This window comes from Hesperophylax consimilis, chromosome 13, assembly GCF_061612785.1.
Source record: "Hesperophylax consimilis isolate HC1 chromosome 13, BYU_Hcon_1.0, whole genome shotgun sequence".
NCBI classification, from domain to species: domain Eukaryota; kingdom Metazoa; phylum Arthropoda; class Insecta; order Trichoptera; family Limnephilidae; genus Hesperophylax; species Hesperophylax consimilis.
Window position 1 is genome coordinate 13,401,616 of NC_142848.1, and position 24,688 is coordinate 13,426,303.

The 24,688-nt window shown below is 35.1% G+C and overlaps 1 protein-coding gene across 3 annotated transcripts in view; it reads right to left on the bottom strand.

Moving 5' to 3' along the window:
* The window catches only part of Pde8 (phosphodiesterase 8), a 604,329-nt gene that overhangs the window by 19,894 nt on the left and 559,747 nt on the right, over positions 1-24,688 (bottom strand). For all 3 annotated transcript variants that reach the window (XM_089638788.1, XM_089638790.1, XM_089638789.1), the window contains exons 9-10: positions 19,245-19,412; positions 15,431-15,612 (exon numbers count right to left, since the gene is read on the bottom strand). In XM_089638788.1, coding sequence (XP_089494914.1) covers positions 15,431-15,612; positions 19,245-19,412 — 350 coding nt within the window. The remainder of the gene's footprint in view (positions 1-15,430; positions 15,613-19,244; positions 19,413-24,688) is intronic.

Consider the following 24,688-nt stretch of genomic DNA (forward strand, 5'->3'; position numbering starts at 1 on the left):
AATACTATCTTTTAATAATTACTGAGTAAACCCTAAGCTCAGGTTCTCCCGGTGAGGTATTTGGAAATCCTAATATATATATATTATAAATCATTTACATAATATCTACTACCTACATCAAGTTCCCCAAGAGAGATGTTTACGAAACACTATAATATTGAAATCGTTTAGGGTACACATCATTCTTACTTTAACATAACATTATACAGGGTGTATCGGCACGTACCCCACAAACTTTAACCAGCTATTCCTTAGCACATTTGTAGTAAAAAATGTTATGGGCAATTTGCTGTCCGGTAACATTTTTTTTCAATTAAAAACAAAAAACTAAAAAATTTCCATACTCCCTCACTGTCATTGGCATTGCTTCTCGTGTTCAACAGCTGTTATTAGCAAGTATGTCGAAAAGCGTCTTCGCTCTTTCGTACACACTAAATAATAATAGTTAAAAATGAGACGAATGGTGCCGTGCCATTTCGTTGTGATTGTAAAAGCGCGCCAATGTAGGTACATACCTACGTACATTATTCAACGAAACTCGAATAAAATATTGCCAGATGGGTTTTCAAACTTTGACAAAGGATAAAACAGTGGTGACATGTGGTGAAAATATGAATAATAATTTTTTTATTAAAAAAAACGTTACCAAACAGCAAAGTGGCCATAAATTTTTTTAATATATGTATATATATATAATAGTTGAAATAATTTAACTGTAAAATAAATAAATAAAGAAAGCGAAGAAAAAACTCATCTAATCTAAACAAACCTAAAATTTTAAAATGTTTTGTTTTATCTTGTTATCCTGTAAAACGTATTCAATTTGAAGTGTCGTAACAAGATTTTGCAACGATGACGTCACTTAGTTGTTAATCTCCCCGCGACGGACTTCCGGGCGGTATCGGATGACATCGGATTACATTTGTTGTGTTTCAATAATTTTGAATAACATTTTTTTCCCATAAAGTCGATCACCGAAGAGATTTCGATTCGATAAGCCTTTTAAAAAACTTCATAACGATGAAACTTCATAATCTTCATTTAAAATTTAAGGCCTCGTCGGACAGAATTTTGTTTCACAAAAACGCTCACATCGCATTTCTTGTATTATTATTTTATGCGTTTGGAGGCGAACGAAGGTCTCTTAATTTTAAATAGTTGTGGGATTTGCAACTCGGCTGGATTTTCAGTCCGACGAATAAATTCATAAAATTGCACAGCAGAAAAGTTCAGCAGTTGTGAGCAGCAAGTGACAACATAAATTGGCCTCCATTTAAAAACAGTCGAAAATCTTGGCCCCGCCACCAGATGTGTTTATCTTGCCCTCAAACATTCGAAAGCTAACTTTGCTATAATACAGTTATTAAACTGTCAGTAGCAATGAGAGTTTTCAATTGCGGTGTTTAGTTTTCGTGGCTTAATTATTCAAAACAGTTCAACGTGATCTGCGAGAAGTTCCGTAATTTTACAAGCGTTTTCTTTCACCTAATCGACAGTCGAAAAGAAAAAATAGAATTCCTTTGAGGCAAGAAAAAAGAAGTAAGGTTTCACCATGTAAACAACCCCCCAAGTTTAAACTGGCGTTAACAGACTCAACGTCACAAATAATAATATACCAACGGTTCAAAGGTAAAATTAATTGCCTTATTTATTCTTAAGTATTAAAACACTCGATAATTTTTGGTTTTGATTCGACCGATGTGTAAGTGTATGTGTACGACAAGCTTTTCAAGCAGTCGCGCACATTTTAAATTTTTAATTTATGAGTTGTTAGTTATAGAGGGAAGTTTATAAGACAGGTGGGTATTTTTTATAAATTATCAAGTTATATACAGTTCAATTTGAGAAATTGTAATGGGCGCAAAGTTGTAATATTTTTTTCTTGTTTATTCTAGATCTTAGGGAGGGTGGTGCAATCCCACGAGCTCCATATTATACATAGAATAATATGGAGCTCGTGGGATTTCAAGTAAATATAAAAAAATACAGTGTGTGGCAAGCCTACGCACGACGGAAGTGAAACTTTTAGTATTCTTCTCTCTCTCTTTTCATTTCATTCTCTCTTTTTTTTCTGTCTATTGACATATTTATAAGTAGCATGTGATAAAAAAATTAAAAGTTATAAAAATATGGGATTCGAACCCGGGTCCTGCATAACGAGTGTCGAACGCTCTGCCTCTAGACCGCGAGGAGAGGTATCTCGCGCGACGAGAACCGCATATACAACGTGTACTCCTCAATTGACTTGTCCCGCGCAAATTTTCGTTTTCAAACACGGCAAATGAATGATATCACATAATGTCTCGTTAACCCTTTATATAGGGTCGAATCGAAGATATATCGGCAGTGTGAAGTCATATCTGTCGTTTTTAAAAATATTTCCGTATATTTGTCCGTTTTGGAAAAGATCTATCGTGTTTTAACAGTCTCATACCCGTATGGAGTCTGAATTTGAAAAACATTTCTAAATTTTAAAAACTCACTTACGGCTGTGTTTTTTACTTAAAAAAACTTGTCACGCACGTCTGCGATGGTAATTAGTCGCATTATCGGCCTTGATTAGTAATTTTAATGATTCAAAATAAAAATTATTAATCAAAATACCGAGCGACTCTACCGGCTCGATTTGTAAGCTTTATTTCGACCAAAATATCATATAGGTACCGACCGTTACTTCTAGCCAATTACTCAAGTGAACACCTGCCGGTCTAGAGTCTCACTAAATGGATTTAGACATTTCGGGAGACTCTCGGTTAAAATTAACAAAATTTATGTAATTTTTTACTTCATTATTACAAATCATGTAGATATCTTCTTATATGAATGCCTGACAAAGTCGCAGCACGAGAGCATTTTATCACTTTTCCTCGTATTAAAAAAATCACAAAAAGAAAAAATATATATTTAAAGCGGGGATCGAACCTCGGTTCTTCACGACGACAGTCGGGCGCTCTGCCTCTAGACCGCGAAGCTGTGTTTGGAGAGTGATCTAAACTAGGAATATAATATTAGCTAGGCTCCTATAGCAAAATGATCACGGTTTTTCGTGACGGTCATGAGTCGGTTTTACTCCGGTCCTCGAAAATGCATGACGCGCGTAAAGAAGTTTCACTTCAAAAATATGAAAAGCATCGATTCGAATCATAAAAAATAACGAAGACGCCATATTTTTGTTCCACATTTTTTATTCAAATCTCGGGTAAGCCATGCGGTAGGATTATATAACTACAGCCTTTTGAAAAAAAAACGCATTTTTATTTAAAAAAATGCAAAGATCAGATAATTTTCTATTAGACTATTTAAAAATAATGATTTATGATAACGAAATATGATGGTTTCAATGATATTGGAAATACCAATTAATAAAGTTATTTTTGACTCCTAAGTCGTTTCCGGTCCAACCTGTGAAGATGGTAGCTGTGTTGGATAGTACTTTTTTACTCCGCCGGAGTTGGCATGAGCGTACCAGCTGTCAAATTGGAATCAACATTACGCGAGGTCGGTCTACTGTTAGTAGAACTAGTAGCTATTATGTTTTGAAATGCCTTGTTTATAACTTATTTATTCTATATGGTTCATAACAGTGAAAATGTCATATTTTTTTCAAGTCTAGTCCAGCCCCTTTGCGGATGTCGGGGGTGTTTGAATTCCCACAACATTTTAGCTTTTCTGCTGAAACTTTAAGTTAACGATGTGAATCAACCCCAAGCTGCAAGTCATCGGCAGGTTCTTCCGAACAAAGGGAGAGAGCATTAGAGCACCGCGGGCGGCAGCTCACTCAGGGGGAACGGTGACAACTTAATACAGGGTGTTGGGAAATGTGGAGAGCAACATTATTGATCGCCTAACGGTATTACAGGAAGCAAGTTATTACAACATACAACTTGGATATGTTCTACACTTCTACTAAATACTTTCGATCCTTACGACTTTGGTACCCATTTTAAAAGAGTTATTTTAACCTCCGTAGCAGTACAGAGTTGGGCTCCGAACTCAGAGGTCGCTGAGGTGTGGATAATTTTTGTTGGATTTAGTTTATATAAATTATTATCTGACTTGTACCCGGAGTTGCTCTGGGTTTTCTTTAGGAGATAGACATATACAATCGCGGACTTTTTGTACGCCTTTTTAAGGTATACAATTCCGTGGAACATTATTTTGATGGATCTCTCAAGGTTTAGCCAGCATTAGCAATGCAAACGCCCGAAAATATTTCTTTTAAGATTTGATTACAAAACAAGCGTAAAAGAAATATTCTAATTTCTATAAATACGAGTATTATCTTCATTTCGGAAGAAGTTATCTAAATGATAGTGAAATCCCTATCAAAATCCGTTGCGTGTTTAAAAGAACTAAGCGTCAAAACAGACAGACGCGAATAGCGACTTTATTTTATATTATTTAGAGATTTCGCATATACCCCTAATAAACTTGTAGTAAGAAAAGTATGGTCGGAATAGTGAAAGGCTTGACTTGTCCCACTGCATTCAAATCAGCCTTAAACTGAGCTTAAGACCTTCTTAACTACACCAAAGCTGAAACGGCGCACAAAAATCTAATAATTAAGACGGATAGGGTTTAGATAATATATGTATAATAATGTTTAGATGATGTTTTTCAAACCTCGATCCTTCAATATATTCTAAGTATCGCCGAAAAGAGAGAAATTCAAAATCGAGACGTTTGATAAAATGCATTTCACTAAGTTTACGGGGTAGCCCGGGCTTTATGAAGAGTTTTTCAAAAGCATTTGCAGATAGTAATTTTCCTCTTACTATGAAAGTGTGTACAATTTCACCAAGAAGTATGAAAATTTAAGGGGTGAGGGTGGTTTTTGAAATATCATGTCTACACTATCTACAGTGAACTTCCTCCTATTATGAAAGTCAATTGGAATAAAACCGTAGATTTAAAAACAAACCTAAAAAACCCAAACTGGGATACTCTTCTTGATATCTGTACCCGAGAAGCATACGGATGCAAGTCCAAAATTTGAAGAAATGAGTTTTTGATGAAGACATGAAGTAAATTATCATGTTCATTAGTGGCAGAAAGATGCAAGCCCTATCTTGAATATTTATGGTATTTTCAAAAATATTATAAAGATGCAAGAACCATTAGCACATTCACACCGTAGTAGCATAAAGATGTACATTGGACTTGCATCTTTCTGCCACTAACATTACTACGCTTTCCATGGAAGTAAACATTCGAATGTAGACTCAAGTCCATTTTGCGTCCTTCTGCCTCTAATTTCTATGTTTTCTGTGGAACTAAACAGAACAATCCCAGTGCTCTCAGTGAAAAAGAGTATTTCCGTGTATGAATGTATGACGAGGCTCAAGAAATAGAATTCTTCTTAAAAGACTGATGGAAACATAGGTGGTGATATTATTATTGAAGACCTGACCATGTCACTTATTTATTTATTTACTTACATTTACCTTACCTCATCATTATACTACTGAATGGACTATATAGGGATGGAAAACAGATGGCAAATGAAGTAGCTTCTTGCCTCTTAAAGTGGATATACAGCGATATGGGGGATAATGTTGAAGAAATAACCGTATGGTCTGACAACTGTGCAGGTCAAAATAGAAATATAACAATAGCCATATCCTATGTATGGCAGGTTTTATAAAAAATTAAAAACCTCAAGATCATTCATCTTAAATTTTTATTACCTGGAAGTAGACTCTGTCCATTCAGCGATTGAAAGGGCAAAAAAAACTACCCAATTCCAAATATTTTACCGCACGACAAAAAAAATTAACGGGAACAATTCATCAGATATTGCAAAACTAATAATCAGTACATTGTACACTCAATGAACTTAGAAAATTTAAAATATTTAAATTCCCTTTAAAACTGGTTCACAATCACCTTTTGTATATCGAAAGAAGAATATGAATGGTAAGGGTTTCCTAATATCAACGGTATTATGGCTACGAGCTGACGTAAATGTGTCGGGGATGCTACTGTATAAAAATGGTTTTCAGGAAACTGAATTTAAATATTATTATATTAGAAGAAAAAGGAGAGGTGTTTTGAGCGGTGACCGGATAAATCATCAAAGTGATAATTCATGATGATTTCCCATTTTTAAAAAGTTATATAAAGTCATGAAAAGTGATGGTAAAGTGAAGAACAAAATCTCTATTAACTGGGTTAAGTGGGTTAGGTTAGGTTTAATTTATTTTTTTCATCGTTTCTAATGACTTTATATCACTTTTTAAAGGTGTGTTGAATTGTCGATTTATCATGGAACCGTTTTGTGCACCCCGGAGGTATTGCCCCAGGTAAATACAATTCCAATCGCATTAAATACACCAAATTTTGGTGTCCTACAAAAGATGTTACAGTGGGTACCAGAGCCACTGCACTTTTTTTACACTTATTTTATTTAATCTTTTTTTTCTCTGTCAGATGACGAAGATATGGAAAATACCAATAATTTGTAAAAATAATTATAATTAAATAAAAAAAGTATATAAATAAAATAGATATTTATATATACCGGTTATATAGTTATTATTTTACTTCCAAATGAAATTTCAACATTGATCTATTTTATTTATATTTACCTATAAATATCTATTTGATTTTTTATTTATATTTACCTAGTAAATATAAATGTCTATTTTATTTATAGGGAAATATAAATATAAATAAAATAGATATTTATATTTACCTGTTATATAGTTATTATTTTACTTCCAAGTGAAGTTTTCAACATTGATTCCTTTATAATATACCATGTGTCATACCAAAATATTCAATATCATTTTGAAGCAGAAGGACTCAAGTCCACAATGCTTTTTTTAAAACATTTTTTTTAGGCTTTGCATATAAAATATTTTATTTTATTTTCTCATTTTCGATACATTTTAAATCAATTATCATGAATATCCGCAGAAGTTATGAGACCAAACTTACAGAAAAAAAAGTATTTTGGCTCTCCTGAACATTTAGCTTTTTGGACTTGCATCCGTATGCTTCTCGGGTACAGATATAATCATTAAAAAGATAGATTTTTATTATTACGAAAAAATACCGTTCGTATAATATGTTTGCACTGCTCAGGAATTGAACAGATAAAATATGTTCTGTTTCATTAATAAATTCAAAGGTACCTACATATAGTCCAGTCAGTGGGGAGTTTTACCTTGCAAAAGGTTAGGTAGTAGCGATTTTGATATATGTTGTTAAGATTGGGACTCTAAGGAAAAAAAAAAGTTTTCGACCTTGGGAGGGTCGAGCTCGACCCGCCATCTTGGATTGAAGGTGCCAAAATTTGTTTTTTTCAAAATAATTGTGAAGTGGTCGTTTTTACAACCAAATTGTTAAAGACAAACTTAAAGACAACTAAATTACCTACATTTTTTGTGGAAAGTTTTTTTTTGTAAGTCTAATAGGTAACGAGTTACAGTGGCGGAAATGTGAATATTTTTCTAAAAAATGATGAAATTCCTAACTTTGTAATTTTTTCGGGTTATTCATTACGTAATTATAATAATTTTGCTAACCCATTTCCACACCAACATGAAGTAGAGAACATGCCGCATTTTTTTATTGTGGTATCCCCAGTAGGTCTACTCCACAGATATACCAGTGATGGTAGATTTCGAAATTATGTTACATTACTATGAATTATGTTACTATAAATTATGTTACTTAATAACAGTCTTCGTCATCAATGTCATCATCTAACTCATTGCCTGTAATACTGAGATTCTGGGCTTCCATTGACAAAATCTCTTCTTCTTCGTCCTCGACATCGATGTGAACCTCTGGCGAATTTCGTCATGTTTGACCATTACAGCACCCACATACAATAGAACACTTCAATCCAGCTTTCCTGCAGCTACATGCAACGCCGCATCCTTTTTTACAATTGCATGAAATAAATTTTAATAAAGTCTCGGGTGCTGGTTTCTTTGTCATTCTTACTGGAACAAGCCCGTTGGTGTCACGTTTCCAGCCCCAGTTTTCTGTTTTTTTTTGGATTCCATACCATTTTTGGACTTGATGGTACGTTCTAAACGCATGGTACCGTGCAGCGTCGTTCGTTGGTGGCAAAAAGGCAAGATTGAATTTGCTTTTTATTGTCGACTTTGCGAAACGTTTGTAGCGGACTTCTTCCAAGGTTTCCTTTTCCATGTCACCCCTGTACAAAGCAACAAGAAAGCGTGTTCCTGCAACTGCTATGTCTTCTGGTGTTGCATCACGTTGTTTGAAGATTCCTATCGTGGCATTTAGTCTTGTGTCGTTTTGCACAAGCGAACAAAATTTTGTTTTTCCATGGTTGAAGAAGGACGATGTTGTATCGCAGCCGCTAAAGGCATGAAGATACAGAATATTCTCAGCCGCCTCTTTGTATTTCACACTATTCGCGGAATACAGTCTTTCAAAAATTTTGCCTCTCCCAGGTTTGCGAAGATATATACTACTTTTGGGTGGTGCTAATGCTGTCAGCAGAACTAGGAGATCAACGTCTTCGCCAATAATGAAAACAGCGTAATATGATGAACACAGGGAAATCGCAGTATTGACAATCAACTCATCAGCATCTTCTTCAGCCTGCTTAACTGTAAATAAATAAATTGCTTTGTAAGCATCGAAATCAGACGGACTTTGTTATTTTCATTGGCTAAAAATTGTTTTTGTGAAACTTGAACTGGCATTGTTTCATCGAAAAGAACATCTGCAGACATGAGCATCCAGGCAACGTCCTGTAACCAGGACTCAATCAGTGTTGCCAAGTCAGCCGTAGACTAGGATCCCACTATAACAAATCAACGTCATCGAGCACACGGATGATGCTATATAAGTATATTGTAACGTAGAAATATGTTAAAATGATATTGTGTAATATGTTCGTACAAAATTTATCAAGAAAACGGGAGTTTTACAATTTTTTGTCAAAATTTTCTTCTTTCAACCGCTGTAACTCGTTACCTATTAGACTTACAAAAAAAAACTTTCTACAAAAAATGTAGGTAATTTAGTTGTCTTTAAGTTTGCCTTCAACAATTTGGTTGTAAAATTAACCACTTCATAATTATTTTGAAAAAACCAAATTTTGGCACCTTCAATCCAAGATGGCGGATCGAGCTCGACCCCCCCAAGGTCGAAAACTTTTTTTTTTCTTTAGAGTCCCAATCTTAACAACATATGTGAAAATCGCTACTACCTAACCTTTTGCAAGGTGGAGCCCTTTTTTATCCCCCACTGACTGGACTAATATAGATTGGTGGGTATTGTTTTAATTAAAGGTGGTAGAAGGAGCCGAGGTTTACGAATTGTCTAAATAATACAGAGGAAATGAGAATTCGTGAGAGAGGTTTGAATAATAAGATAAGAAAATAAAAACCCAACAGAATTCAACATCTAATTTGGTTAAAAAAACATTTGTTTCTCTTCCGAAAACACTTCCTTTTTCATTACGTTCTTGTTTAAAAGCGCCAACATGCCACGTCGTATCAGGCGATCATTTACACTTCAACAAGTGTACTCGTACTACATTCACGTAATGAAATTCTAACTTCAAGATACTGATTCCCTCCAGCAGACTCGGTGCATTGCGCAAAGTATACACGCAGTGCACCCTCTGTGATGGCCCTCTGTGATGGAACATCCCGGAACCGCATTCCGGTATTTATTTTCGACAGTTTTTATTTAAAATATAAGTTTTTGTACGTTGTTTTATACCATAATAGGCACATGTCCGTATTATGGTAGTCGAAATTTTAACTGTTAATTGTTAAATATATACTGTTTTGTTTAATGTATTAGTATAATGAGGAAATCTATAACAATTGGTTTTTCAGTTAAGTAAATTGCACATGTAATATAAACAAACCTTATACCCTTTATAAAAACCTATTCTGAATACTTATGGTGTAAAGATCATCAGTTATCGATTTCCTGGTATCAATACTGAGTGAGTTGAACATTTTGGGAGCAATATAAGAGAAATGTCGCTGGGCGAAAGCTGTTTTCGTTGTAGGAATTATCCATTAAAAGAAATCAATCAATCAATAACAGGCGCGAGTGAGGTAGAAAAAAATCTAAATATCTATACACGAGTACCTTTTTTTGGATTGTAATTTTTTTCTTAAAATTTTAATTAAAAGGGTCTCTTTCATAGTTAAAGGAATAGAATATAAATAATTTAGTAAAAACAATAAGGGAGAGCATAATATTCAAATGTTTATTCTTATACGAGCTGTTCACTCATTTTACGTGAGGTGTCTCACTTCTTGTCTCGTTAATGAAAGGCGAAGCTTAATGCTAAATCACTATTTTGATTAATCTTTTTAACGAATTGATGAACATTATGAATACCAAAAAATATGCTTTAGATAAATTGAAGGTTTTCCTATCGTTTTGCTTGAGTAGAATACAAATAAAATAATAAATTACTCAGTAAAAAATATAAATGTAAACCACTAATAAAAATATTTTTTCAATAGAAATGTATGAACGCGTAAAGGAAGCAACTTAAAAAAATACGGTATTATAGCTAAGATTATCTGTGACAGTTTCACTTGATTAAATTTTTTGCTTTCTTATAAAATTATTTACAAAATAAATAAGAAACAGTTTTGTGCTTGAAATCGAACGTTTCTAGACTCAGTTTGTAAAGCGATTTTAATGACTATTACCTACAATATAAGGTATACTAACAATATACACGTTTTTGGCTTGTAGCTTCCTCTTAAGATACCTCTCATACTTTTTGATCCTTCAAAGTACTTTAATCTGCAGTTACAAGGAATATATTTGGCCATAGATACTAATTGCAAACAAAGGAGTGGAGAAATATCATTATTATTATTTTTTAAATAATTTTTTACAATTGTTGAAAATAGTGTGAACTTAATGGGGTACCCCTTTCTAAGGTCACATTGTACATGATAATTTGTTTGAATTATAAATTGTAAATTTGGTCTAGTTTTTTTATACAAGAGGTAAATTATAAAGCAAAATAATAGAAGAAAAACGTAAAATGAATCCCGTCCTTCCCGTGTCCATAATCCATATCTTAATACTTTATTATTTTATGTAGGTTATTTTTTAAATGATTTTTATTGCAAGAGGGAGGATATTAAATGGTTTTATAGAGAAAGATTGTAAATTTCTTTGCCCAAAAGTCGTTTTAGTTGTAGATGAAAATTAAGTAGACAAAACTTTGTAATTCACCAAGAACTTTAATAATCCTAATAAAAAGTTCCGGTATCTACCTACCCATTTTTTCTAAGAAAAGCACTGGTACACGTTGGCCATGAATAACTCTTCAGAGAAAATACCCATTTTGCACGTGTACGAGTATGTGTGTTAATTAGAATTAGCATTCATTGTCTTGGAACTCTGGTAACAGCGTAGAGATAAGGTCTTGAAGTGGAAATGAATGATATTTCATCTTCCAAACACTAAGATATTTCGTTTCAGACGTGCATTTTGCATAGTATAAACATAGTTAAGTAGGGTAGAGCGGGGTTAAAAGGGCCATTTACATTTTATTCGTCTGTTGATTTTTCTTTGCATTTGCTTTCTTAGCATATGAATCGATCTCCTTTTAACCCCTTTCATTTAAAAACTGCCTTAATTTGTTCGCGTTTAATAAAATTAACTTTTCACAGGCAATACAAGCAAAATGCTCGTCCAAACCGTGCACTTGAGCAACCAAGGTAAGGCTCTTAACTAGCAATCTGGAGGTCACGGGTTCAAATTCCGGTGTGCGCAAGTAAATTTTATTTGATTGATTTGTGTTACTTCATAATTTAGTAATTAAAAATAATATAAAGTGTATTTGCGGCACATTCCAGAGCGGAATATACTCTTAGTATCACCCTGATGTAAGAACACCATTCAGAATTGAAACGTTGCTTGAAATGACTTTAGCCGTATTTAGTTACCAGATATAAATAGCCAGGTACTTCCCTACCTTCCTCCTCCGTATCTCCTTCCTCTCCTCACTACCTTCAGCCTCACAACATACCCCAATTGGGGATGACATAGTCTCACTGGCTCCAGAGGGTCGGGCAGGTAGGACTCTTGTGTGATATTCACTTGCTTATCCGATTGCTTCCCGCAAGCCTTCCGCGTTATAAAAGAGGCTCGCGATCATATAGTAAACATTAGTTGTGTATAGACAGCGGGTGGAACTTTTACCCCCTTCTACCCTATGTGAAACTCCAAGAATGTATTTAGTACAAAAATAGTAATCTGTACCTGGATGCATGTTAATTATCTACCACCGTCTTGAGTGTCTGTTTTCAACAGTGGAAATAATGAATGTACGGCAATGGAAATGTTCACAACAGAGCTAAGAGGTGCGCACATCCCTGAAACCCTCGGCACATAGAGGCTAGTAGAGTGAAAACGTGAAACACGCAAGTTTACTTTCCGCTCTCATATATCTACCAGTTTGATTAAACAGTTTTTTAGAACAGATATCATCTAGGTGAGGTGGGTACGTAAAAATTAGTGTATCAAATTAAAAAAAAAAAAAGTCAGGTTGTCGGCAGGGGCAGTTCTAATGGTCAGCATTTCAGCAAATGCTAAACTACGTCGCCTCCTACTGGGCCCTTCTGGGACCCCGTTGCAGTTCCGTCTTTACATAATTTCTTTAACCCTCCATTATTTGCTTCTGCGATGGTTTTATAATGCATAATTTCTTAAACAATAACTACACTGTCAACAAACTACCGTTGGCTTTTAAAAATAATTCACTTTTGAAAGAAAAATCTTTCATGAAAGTGCCAACCCCGATCGCGTTACAATATATTATTGGAAGATTGGAACGGTCTGGTAGAACTGATCGCAGCTATTCCTCCCCTCTTGCCCGCTACTTACATTGTGGTTTTCTCACCTAAATTTTTATTTGTACAACACCCTTACATTATTTTAGCAAACCTATTCAAACAGAAACGTTTTTGACAATGTTCAAACTGCTCGTGATACTAGAACCAAAGGGCACAATCCCTTTTGCTAAAACAGCTTCCGGTCAATGTAAACGTAATTAATTAACATTAGTCCCAGTTCCTCAATAACCTGTGGAACTATGACATTACTAGAGTAGGTAAGTGACGAGAGAGAAAGGGAGTGTAATATTTGTTATAACTTTCACAAGAACACGGAAAAATGCCGTAGGTGAAATTTGGTGTCCCCAATTGCCGTACTGATGTGTTGTGGGAGAAGGGAGTGGAATATAAATTATTACATTCATAAAGAGAAAGAAAAAGCGCCGCAGGCGAATTTTTTTTTCTAGGTCGGAGAGCAAACCGATAAATATTTTCGATTTTAGTTTTTCGGAAAGTCAGTATTCCAACAATATTTAAACGGAAATCTTTTAGTAGCGTCTTAAATGGAAATCTTTTAGTATCGTTTAAAACGTAAGCCTTTAAAACATATCAGCTTAAACAGCTGGTGGCCGAGTGGACAAATGCGTCGGATTCCCACTCGGGAGTCACAATCTAATGCCAGCAAGTCCTCCATCATTGCACCGGTAATATTTTCCGCTGTGTCCTCTACGTGTATTTGATATACTAATTTCGGAGTCCTGTGTCCTCAATGTTTATCCCGCCCCTAGACCGGGGCTTCTTGAGCCTAGCTGGAAGTCCGGCCCTGACCGAGACGATGCGTTACGCATACGTCTGCATTTGGCACTAAACTCATCAAATATATTTCATACATAAACAGTCGTGCATGAATTTAATATTACTGTGATGATGATGACGTTTATGTTTATGTTTATGTTTCAAGTAACCTTTTAATTTATTCACAAAAATAATTTGATTCAATTCAATTCGTTTATTCCTTTAAAAGTATTACAAAATTACATTTGAATTCGTTTTTAAGAACATTTGTAAAATGGTATTACATACTGAATAAGCGGTGTATTAATTATACCAGCATCAATAGAGCATGCCTTTTAAAGGCAGCTTCACCGATGGTAAATATAACGACATCCGAATTGATTCTGTTCAACAGCGAGACTGTTCTCCCCTCCGGCATGACCATTGGCAGGTTAGTCCTGCAGGTCGGGAGATAAAACAGTCTATGCTGTCGGTGACGGAGATAACCATCAGGCACATAGAGACTACAGCGCTGTTTTCTTGACAAAACAATCTAAAGGGCGCTCTAAATATTAGGTATTTACTGCGATTGCTCGGGCCCCGGGCTTAATGATGTAAACCTCCCTGAACCCCCTTCTTGGCCGCCCTGTATATGGGCATGTGTCCGGGGCATCTTAGGGCCAGGCCCGGTGATCTGAAATGCTTTTTGATCAGATCTGAATAGCCAGATAATTTACCACCCCCATCTTCCCTATCGCCTTACTCCTTACCATCTCTATCTCCATCTCCTTCGCATCCCCACACCTTCAGTCTGACAACGTACCCAGAAGATGCTATAGTCCACTGGCTCCAGATGGCAGTGACGGTTATTGTATTTTCATGAAAAATATGACATTATTGATGTTATTGTTAGTGATGCCGCCGGGTACTCGGGTACCCGGTTCCGACCCGGTTCCCACAGGAGCCGGTTCTCCGAAGGAGACCCGGTTGCAAGGAGCAGCCAACACTTAATTTCTTTGGAGTAACAAGTGGCAGGACTTGTAATGCCAAAAGACAAGAAAACATCACTAAATTGACTGCTTCGATGATTGCGCGGCACCACTTGCCATTATAAATGGTGGAGTGGCCTGGTTTCAGGGAGCCAGTAGTCTATATGGAGCCTAGCTACAAACCAGTGTATTCCGACACCATTAAAACCCACATAGAAAAGAAGCGTGCGGAAATGAAAAATGACATCGCCAAGGAACTAGGGGCTGTAAACGCCGTGGCATCCTCCAATACATGGCGGCAAATTCAAATACACGCTACAGAAATCGGCGGGGTTTTTGTTTTTGGGGCGAAGTTTAAAAACCCGGGTACCCGCCGCCCGGTTCCTCAAACGGATACCCGGTTCCCGAAAATGAGACCCGGCGGCATCACTAGTTATTGTAGATGAAAATGATTAGGGTAATAATTTACAAAGTGAAAAATCTTCATACGAAAAATTCAGCTACAACAAACAACATCAGTAATTTCGTATTTTTCAATCTTACCACTGTAGCTCATTAAAAAGTTACGGACAGCCACTGCAAGATGAGCAGTTAGAACTCTTAGTTGTGCGGTACATTATAAAAAGATCCTTCCAATATCTTGGTCATACTAAGAGAAAGGATAAAAACTAAATAAGTACTAATTTGTGAGAATACTTGTGGAAGACGAAGCACTTTCTGACGAAGATTCTATGTAGATTTATTAATCTAGTGATAGTGATTGGTACAAGGGCAGTTATGAAGACTTGTTCCGGGCTGTATTCACAAGATTGCTCGATGTTAGAAAATATTAAAAAAGTAGTTGGTTTTTATTACCTGCCGTCTAAGGAAACGGGCGCCGCGTGGCAGGTGTGCGCCGCCTGGTCGGGCCCCCCAGCCCTCCTGCGGCACGGCAGGGGCCCTTCCCACTCGCGCCCCCGGCTCAGTTGCGCCACTGCCTCGGCGGGCACCTCCAGCACGCCACTGCCGCACAGCCGCTCCCCGGCGCGGTTGGCGTACTGAAACACAAACAAACATTTTTACTAAATAACACTATAGGAAATAGAAGAAAACTTACTGAATTTTTACTATCTTTTATGTAGTAAATTATCCACTCCAAACAAGACTGTTGTGAAATCTTGCACCTCATCGACATTAAAGTATCGAATAGAGCTAGCTACTAGGCACAAGAATGTTGTGAAATCTTGCACCTCATCGACATTAAAGTATCAAATAGAGCTATCTACTAGGCACAAGAATGTTTTGAAATTTTTCACCTCATCGACATTAAAGTATCAAATAGAGCTATCTACTAGGCACACGAATGTTGTGAAATCTTGCATCTAATCGACATTAAAGTATCAAATAGAGCTATCTACTAGGCACACGAATGTTGTGAAATCTTGCATCTAATCGACATTAAAGTATCTAATAGAGCTATCTACTAGGGACAAGAATGTTGTGAAATCTTGCACCTCATCGACATTAAAGTATCAAATAGAGGGCAAAATACATTAATTTTCATAAATCATTCCAAGACTAACTACCACAACTATGATATGTTCATGTATTTATTATGTTGGCAAAATATAACTGATATGTGTCTGTATTATGTTTGAAAAATTATAAAAAGTATTTATTGTACATATTGATATGCATTAAATGTATGTACTGATATGTTATTTCTGTATGATGTTTGTAAATTTTCGACATGTAAAAGCCTTACGAGCGTTAAATAAATAAATACATTTCTAGCATTTTGAACCAAAATTAACCTAAAATATATTTATTTATTTATTTATTTATTATTTTATTTACGCCCTAATGGGCTTTTACATGAAAATATACATTTACATTGATTACAATAATTGAACATAAGAAGATAAATGGAGTTAATTGTAAGAAAGCAACACATATAATAAAATTTTGTGCAAATTAGCAAAACACTAATAAGATGGATTCAATATAAAATATACCCAAGCATGAAATAGTAAGTAAAAGAAAGTTCAACATAAAAAGTAAGTAAGTGGGTGTGTTTAAACCCAGTATTAATTGTGAGTTTAACAAATCGATAAACCAATATAAATTAGAGTGTAACTTACTCGTGAGGTAAAGAACATTATAACAGAGATTTAAAAAAAAAAAAAATAAATAACAAAATAAGAGTTGCACCTGTAAAAAGCAAAAACTAATAGAATTTAGCAATATCGACATGAATAAGAAATAATAAGATCTGAGATGGAACATAGTGTTATGTATAAAAAGTAGTTAGTAGGTATATGCATACAATTATAAGTGTATAGTAGAGCAAATAAAAAACAAACAAATATGGATATAATTTACTTGAAAGGTTTCGAATGGGAGAAGATGTAATAAAATTATTAAAGCTATAAAAGTTAATTATTAGCCGATAGAATCGAAATAAGTTGCCTTTTAAAGCTATATAATTGATATGTTATATAAGTTTATCCGTATTTAAGAAATACCTGGATGATATTTTTGCCTGACATAATATTATTATTATTTAGGAGCTCCGCATAGGAGCTAAAAAGTTTTTCCTCTCTTTTCTTTTCTCTGAAATGCCCTTTGTTGTGCACTTGTAACTTGTGCATAATGACCTATATTATATTCTTTTTTATGCCATCTGCAGTTAAAAACTGATATTTTCTTTCCCTTTCTTATGCATTATAAATTATAATATACACATAAGAGCACCTTATGTGTATATTATACACACCATCCATTTGTTTAGTATTTTCTTATCTTAATTTTTTTGTCTGATTGTTTTCTTTTCAATAGAACGACGAATGTTAAATAAATTAATGTTTAAAAATTATTTATTTATCACATACCTATATATTGAAAAAAATTATATTTGTAAAGCATACTTTGAGCCACATTATGTATACGCATAAGTAAATAAATAAAATCTGATAAATTATTATTTTAACTTAGATTTCAGCCGAGCAAGCGAAAATCGTGAAGATTTTCTCAAAAACTAATTGTGATTGTGACGCAAAACAGGAGTCCATTTTCAGGAAGGGGAAGATTGGCAAGAGCCTTTTCAGCTTGACACTTCACCCTCCCTCCACCCTGTACCACCTTTACCCTCCCCCTTTAGCCAGCCCCTTTAACCACCCCCTATACCCATCCCCTGTCACAACAGAGGCGAGATTCTTAATCAGCAATCTGGCGCTGAACAAAATACCGTGAAATTTATGCCAGCGGACTTTATTTATTATCATTTATCATGAGCATTACGTAGCTTAAGTTTTATTAGAATTTAACTCGATAAAACAGACACTTTGAACAGTAGCAGTGTAGAGCTTAATTTTCCAGTTAAAACGATAAATCCGCTTGACTGATATACAAATTAACTAAATTGAAGAGACGCGAATTGAGAGAGAAAGGAACTGATTATTTATGTTATTGTTTTATTATTATTATTTTGTTTTTCACCAACTCTGAGTAAACTGTCGATTAGCGCCACTGTTTCACCATCGCTGAGTAACGTCATCCGTCAAGTAAATGCCTATTTTGACCACCTTTGTTAAAAGTTAACTGACGAGAAATTAGTACTCGGAGGTCGTGAAATATCCCTTTAATGTAGTAATAGAAAGAAGGTCAATTAATACGTTCATAGCATATCATTTTTATTACTGTTCATTTTATGCATCTAATCTATAAACATATTGTATTTTTAGTTATTATTGTTGATAAGTTATTACATAAAGATATTATTATTTTTATCAATTTTTCGTTTTTCTTTGGTTTTTACAAGGGTGTGCAATTATTTTTGTTGAGTTTTTTTACTGCTATCGTGAATTTTACTGAAAATGGGTGACAAAGAATCTTGGATATCAAAAACAAACAGTTAATTGTGGCATACAGCTGAAAGTTCCTTTGTTACCACACACTCTATCACATATACTACGTAGGTTTGATCGTGATTAATTTTTGGGTTATTATGTCGTGTGGCGCTTCCTTCTTCTTAGCCAAAGTTTCGGACAGCGTTATAGCGTCCATAATCCGGGTAAATGTGTTTACGTATGTAGAAGACGTAAGAAATAGTGGCTAAAGGGGAGTTGCCGGCTGCGCTCGGGACTATACGCCATTTGAATTAATTGCGGCGAGCGATTTCACAGATGCGACCCTGACTTTAATTAACGTTGAACGACCTCAAGCACATTATATGAACATAATGAAGACGACTTGAATCAGAAATCACGGGGCCCAATTGGAACTGGAGACCAAAAGCTAACCGGGGATGAATAAAATTAATTTTCTCTAAAAGCTTGACAAACTTTAGTCGGGTGCTTTTTGCACTTATATTTTACATTTAACTGATCATTTATGAAAGCAGTTGGCATAAGAATAAAGAGACATCAGCCTAGGAATTTAATTAAATCTTAAATTCTGGTTCTCCGTCAATAGGATAAGGTACTCCAACAACCGTTATGCCCACATGATAGTGGGCTTAAATGTGCCGGCGATGTGTGAATGCGGTGCGGTGCAGACCACCGAACATTTGTGGTCAACGATTGTCCGTTTCATTCTTTCTCTGTCGGAATTGATGAGGTTCACAGGGCGACGTCTGCTGGATGTTGACTTTTGATCCCCAACCAAACAGATGATTGTATTTTCTTCTTACCTGTATCCTGCAGTGATCGTCGGTGACGTGCACGGCGTCCTTGACACGGTGCAGGGCGGCGAGAAGCGCGCGCGCCGCGCCCGCTTGCACCAGCGGACGCGAGATGCCGCGCGACAGTTGGTTCAGCTCGCGCACCCACGCGCTGGAGTGCGTGCTCTCCACCACCACCTGCAATCAAACAAATAATCACATCAGATTGAGTTATACTTAAGGTGAGAATGGTGAGGTAAGCAACTTTGACTAAAGTGATCGAAGGGCACGGAGGGAAGTGGGAGAGGGTACTCTCCAAATTTCTGGCGAATTTTACATTAATAATTTAAAACAAGCTGTATTGTAAAACCAATAAAAACATAATAGTAAAATAAGTGTTTTATTTTCTTCTTCTTTTGTAACAAATGGATATAATGATATCCTCACTGGGATCCTGCTGATTTAACATTTAACTGTGTAGTTAAATGTATCAAATGGTTGTGTAGTTATTAATTTCACTGATACACTAGACTGATTTAATGCACGTAATTATGTATTTTAATAGAAATTATAAATAATTTAATTTATTTTCACGAGAAAACAACAGAACTCACTCAATTGTGTATTTTATTACTTTCACCGAGACTCCAGACTGATTTAAATTACGTAATTTTTAGGTTCTTCTTTTAGATTTTAAAACCTGTTTAATAAATAACGATTTTAATAACGGTTTTGTCTGGCAACACGTAGATTTAACTAACTAGGTTTCTCAGTATCTTATTGCAGAGCTGTACATTTTATTGTGCAGTATTATTGTTGACAGATATCGCAAGAACATAAATTTTCTTTAGAATATTGATAATTTAGGATTATTCTTGTTGTGTCCATATAACAGCTTTAAGATAATAATTATTTAGAGATCGATTCCGTATTAAGTAATCACACGTGAACAACATTTCTACTGGCAATTATACCGTTTAATTAATTAGGGTGTTTATTTAAACAATATTCGAGTGAGAGCTTTGGCTATCGTAAACTCATTTTAACATCTTTAGCGAAATAGAACAAGATTTTCAACAATATTCAAACAATTTCCATCCACACAGACCCACGTTCACTCCTTCCCACCAAAAGAGCCAAGCACACCGCACCCCCAAAGATGATAATGCTGAGAGGAATATTATTTTTCTGAGTGCTTTCTGTGTGTAGTTATTGTAAAAAAAAAACAAATTTTTAACTTAATAATTGAGTATTCAACTTATAAATAAATACGAGGTATTATAGACTAAATTTAGCAAGTTGATGTATTGGAAAAGCTGTCTGTAACACTTTGTTTCATTATATCAACTTTAAAAGCTTACGTTTTGTAGTTGCTGTAAAACAGAAAACCTGAATTTGCCAATTAAAATGGGAAGTCTTTAGGTATGCAGAGTGCACGCAATATCGTTTAATGGAGTATTTGAGAAGGTGTCAAAGCGAGGGAATCAACTTCACTTCTACCACTCTACCCTTCTCTCTCGTGTATTGAAGGGTTGAAAATTTGATTTTGAAATGATTTGACAAAAACATGACGCTTCAATCAAAACCCTTACACCTTTCTGCGGATGACACGTGAGGTGCGAATTGAGAAATATCTGAATACCAGTAGGATAACACGCAATAAAATTCTTCACAATAAAAAACGTAAATATAATACAGGGTTTTCCAATAAGAGGTGTTATTTTGAATAGCCCGTTATTTCCGTAGATGTTAATTTTGAAGCTGTCATTTTTTGACATTTGACAAGTAAAAACTACGTTTTTAATAAAAATGGAACAATACATGCTTCAACAACGCATTGAAATTATTAAAAATCACTTGAGTGAATCAAATGCAAATCATCTTGAGTGATGATGCCCATTTCAACGTCGGTGGCTTCGTCAACAAGCAAAATTGTCGCATCTGGGGCTTGTAAAACCCAAGAATTATTGTTGAAAAACATTTTTATCCTCAACGTGTGACTGTTTGGTGAGGTTTATGGTCTGGCTGAGTCATTGGATCTTACTTTTTCGAAAATGAGGCTGGAGAAACAGTTACGATGAATGGAGTGCGCTATCGAGAGATGATTAATGATTTTTTATGACCGAAATTGGATGGTATTGATCTAGACAACGTTTACTTTCAACAAGACGGCGCTACATGCTACACAAGCAACAAAAATCATTGATCTTATACGTTTGAATATCAAAATAACACCTCTTATTGGAAAACCCTGTATTATATTATAATGTAATCTCGCCTACATAATAGATGTTTATAATATAAAAACCCAAAGACACCTACGTGATCAAAATATATTTCAGTGTACTATTACAATTTAGGAAGCGGGTTTGGGTACCGCCGCCCCAGAACCATTTATTGGATAACCAACACCTCTGCCATAGGTTACCCTAAGCAGTTCGTTACGTTTGATGATTTAGCAGAGGTGGCCGCGCTCATCGGGTGTGCGTTCATGAGGTGTGTTCAGGATGCGCCTGCCCACCAACTGCGTGGCGTGCCAGATCGGGAGAGGCTGCTTTGGGGAAACCCTTTGACCTCTCTAACTTGTGGGGGGGATATATTCATTTCTCGTCACTCCTTAACACACCGATCCCTAGATTCCTACCCAACCCTGATACCTTTTACCTTTCCAGAACTTCTTCTCTTTCCTGTCATTAAAATAAAGTTATCCACGCTGCAACCCAAAAGATGACATAGGCACTGAGGAAAATTATTTTCCTGAAGGTCTCCTGTTTAGGGTTAAGAAAAACAAAATGAAGCAAACACTTAGTTTTAAACCACTTTATTTTTATACTATATTTTCCTATTTTATTTTTATGAATTATTTGGACTCCCGTATTTTTATTAAATGAGAACCCCTACCCCTCCCCCTCCCCCTCCACCAACCAGTCTCTGATGTTCTCTCCCTCTACTACATACTTTCTCTTTCTTTTATGTTTACCTTATACCTTGCTCTGTATTATAATTTAGTATTATATTTTATTGTCCTGAAGAAGATTGAGTCCAATCGAAACCGATCGACGAATATACCTCAAAATAAAGAGGTTTAAAACTAAGTGTTTGTTTCATTTTGCATAATGTCAAGTCACAAAGTGTTTGCTTTCTTCGATAATTTAAGAAAAACAATTTAAACAACCAGACATTTTTTAAATCCCCAAAAAAATTAAATTATCCAGTGTGATTGACAGTACGTTTGTCCCAATCTAAATAATGGCCTGCGGACGTGCATCCAGCCCAAATAGAACATCTGTTTTTCTAAGCAGCAAAACTTGCAAACGGTGTGCTCTGACGTCATGAAATCTGTACAACTGTTTCCACCTTGAATTTACAGGATAACGTAAAAAATATTTGCTCGCAATTGCTCATTGTCACCGTGTGTTATGGAGCCTCGAAATTATCATTTAACGTCGTGTGTCTGAACATGAATGTATAAACTAATTAACGTCATGCGAGTGAAAATGACCAACCGGTATTATTAGTTTGCTCAGTATTGTGGAGATGTCACCTCCTAGCTGACGTTTTTAAGGGTAGGGCAGCCGTTGGAAGCGCGCTTGCTAATTTAATGATTACAGTCTAATTAGTGCGATGGTTATTTAATTACTGGATACAGCGGCGTACAGATAAACATAGCCCGCATTGTCCAGTTTAATATTACTCACTGGTTTACCCGCTATCCATCACATTAGCACTTCTAGCAGTGGAGTGCAGCATCTGCCTTATCCGATTTTACAGCACAAACCGTTTGGAGTTTTTGGTACACTATGGTATTCCAATTATTTTTAAACGATGTGTTTAAAATATGCCCCCTTTTGAAAATAAAAATTCGAAAAAATAGCCAATGGTATGAAAAATAAGCGTGCATAGTATTTTCTTCGTAAAACGTTTTAAAGGGTTAAAATTTTTACACAAAAATAATGTGTTTATAATTTGATTTAAAAAATTATTATAAGCAATAATTATTAGCTAAAACAAAATATAAATTGAAAAAAATCTTCCGAGAAAAAAAAAATGCCGCCGACGGGAATTGAACACGCATCGTCTGATTGCCGGTCAGGTGCACCGAACCCATGAATTTTTAAACCTGACCGGCAATCAAAAGGTGCGGGTTCAATTCCCGTCGGCGGCATTTCTTTTTTCTCGGAAGATCTTTTCAATTTATATTTGTGTTTCGGACTGAAAATTATTGCTTATAATAATTTCTTATCCTTTGTGCTTTGCATAAAATCTTGTCTTGAAAAACATATGCTTACCTTTAATAAATAATAGAAAAGTGTTAATATTCAATCACATAAATATTATTAATATTCAAACAGTTAATTAAAATAGCCATACATGACGCCAACGGGACTCGAACCCGTGTTCCTTCGATTTCCGGGCGATTTTTAGGCGAATAATTATTGCTTGTAAAATAATTGTTACCCTTTGTGCTATGCATAAAAAATCTTGTCTTAAACATTAGTTTACCAAAAAAATAATAACTAAAATGATAATAATATTTTTTTTTGTTATTTAATCATCTTCTTACTCACTTCGTGATTCCGTTGTTTTAATTTTTAAAAGGTTTTGAAATATACATTAATGAAATACTACTTAATGTAATTGTTTTTTTTTTTAATAATAATAACTATTCCAAAAAGCTATGTATCTAAGTAAATAATTACGAAATAAAAACATTCAAATCTCATTGTAATGTAACGGAGATTCAATAGTAAATTTCCAGAATCGAAGTTTAACGTGTACACTATAACACTAAGGGATTTAATGAAAAAAACGTTAAAAGTATTTATGTTTTAGAATTAAAAATGGGTTTCACGAACCGCTTCTGATTAAAATTATTAAAATAATAAACATGAAACTGTACAAGCTTAATGAGGTGTTTATAGCGGTAACCATTACCGGCGAAGGGTTGGTGATTTTACTATAACAACTGTAAATAAAATTATTACAGCCACAAAGCTTTATTTGCAGCTGGAACTAAAAGTGAACATAATAAAATTTGCTATAAACAGAGGAGCTACGGAGATTAAATAACGCCAGAACCCACCGATCGAGATTTCACGCTCATGCTATTTCAGATATTTCAAACAGATTTTCAAACTGATTTTCTTCGGTAAAATTAAGATCAAAACAAAAATCAAATGCTAATTAAACCTCTGTCACACGAAGAAATTTGAACGCTGCTATTTGAATAGTAGCGTTAAGAAGTGTAGCTCCATTAGCAGCTTTTAAACATTCGCGTGATTCGCTTGGGACATAATATTATTATTATTTGAATAGTAGCGTTGAAAGGTGTAGCTCTATTAGCAGCTTTTAAACATTCGCGTGATTCGCGTGGGACATAATATTATTATTATTATTTGACGGGTAAGGTGTAGCTCCATTAGCAGCTTTTAAACATTTGCGTGATTCGCTTGGGACATAATATTATCATTATT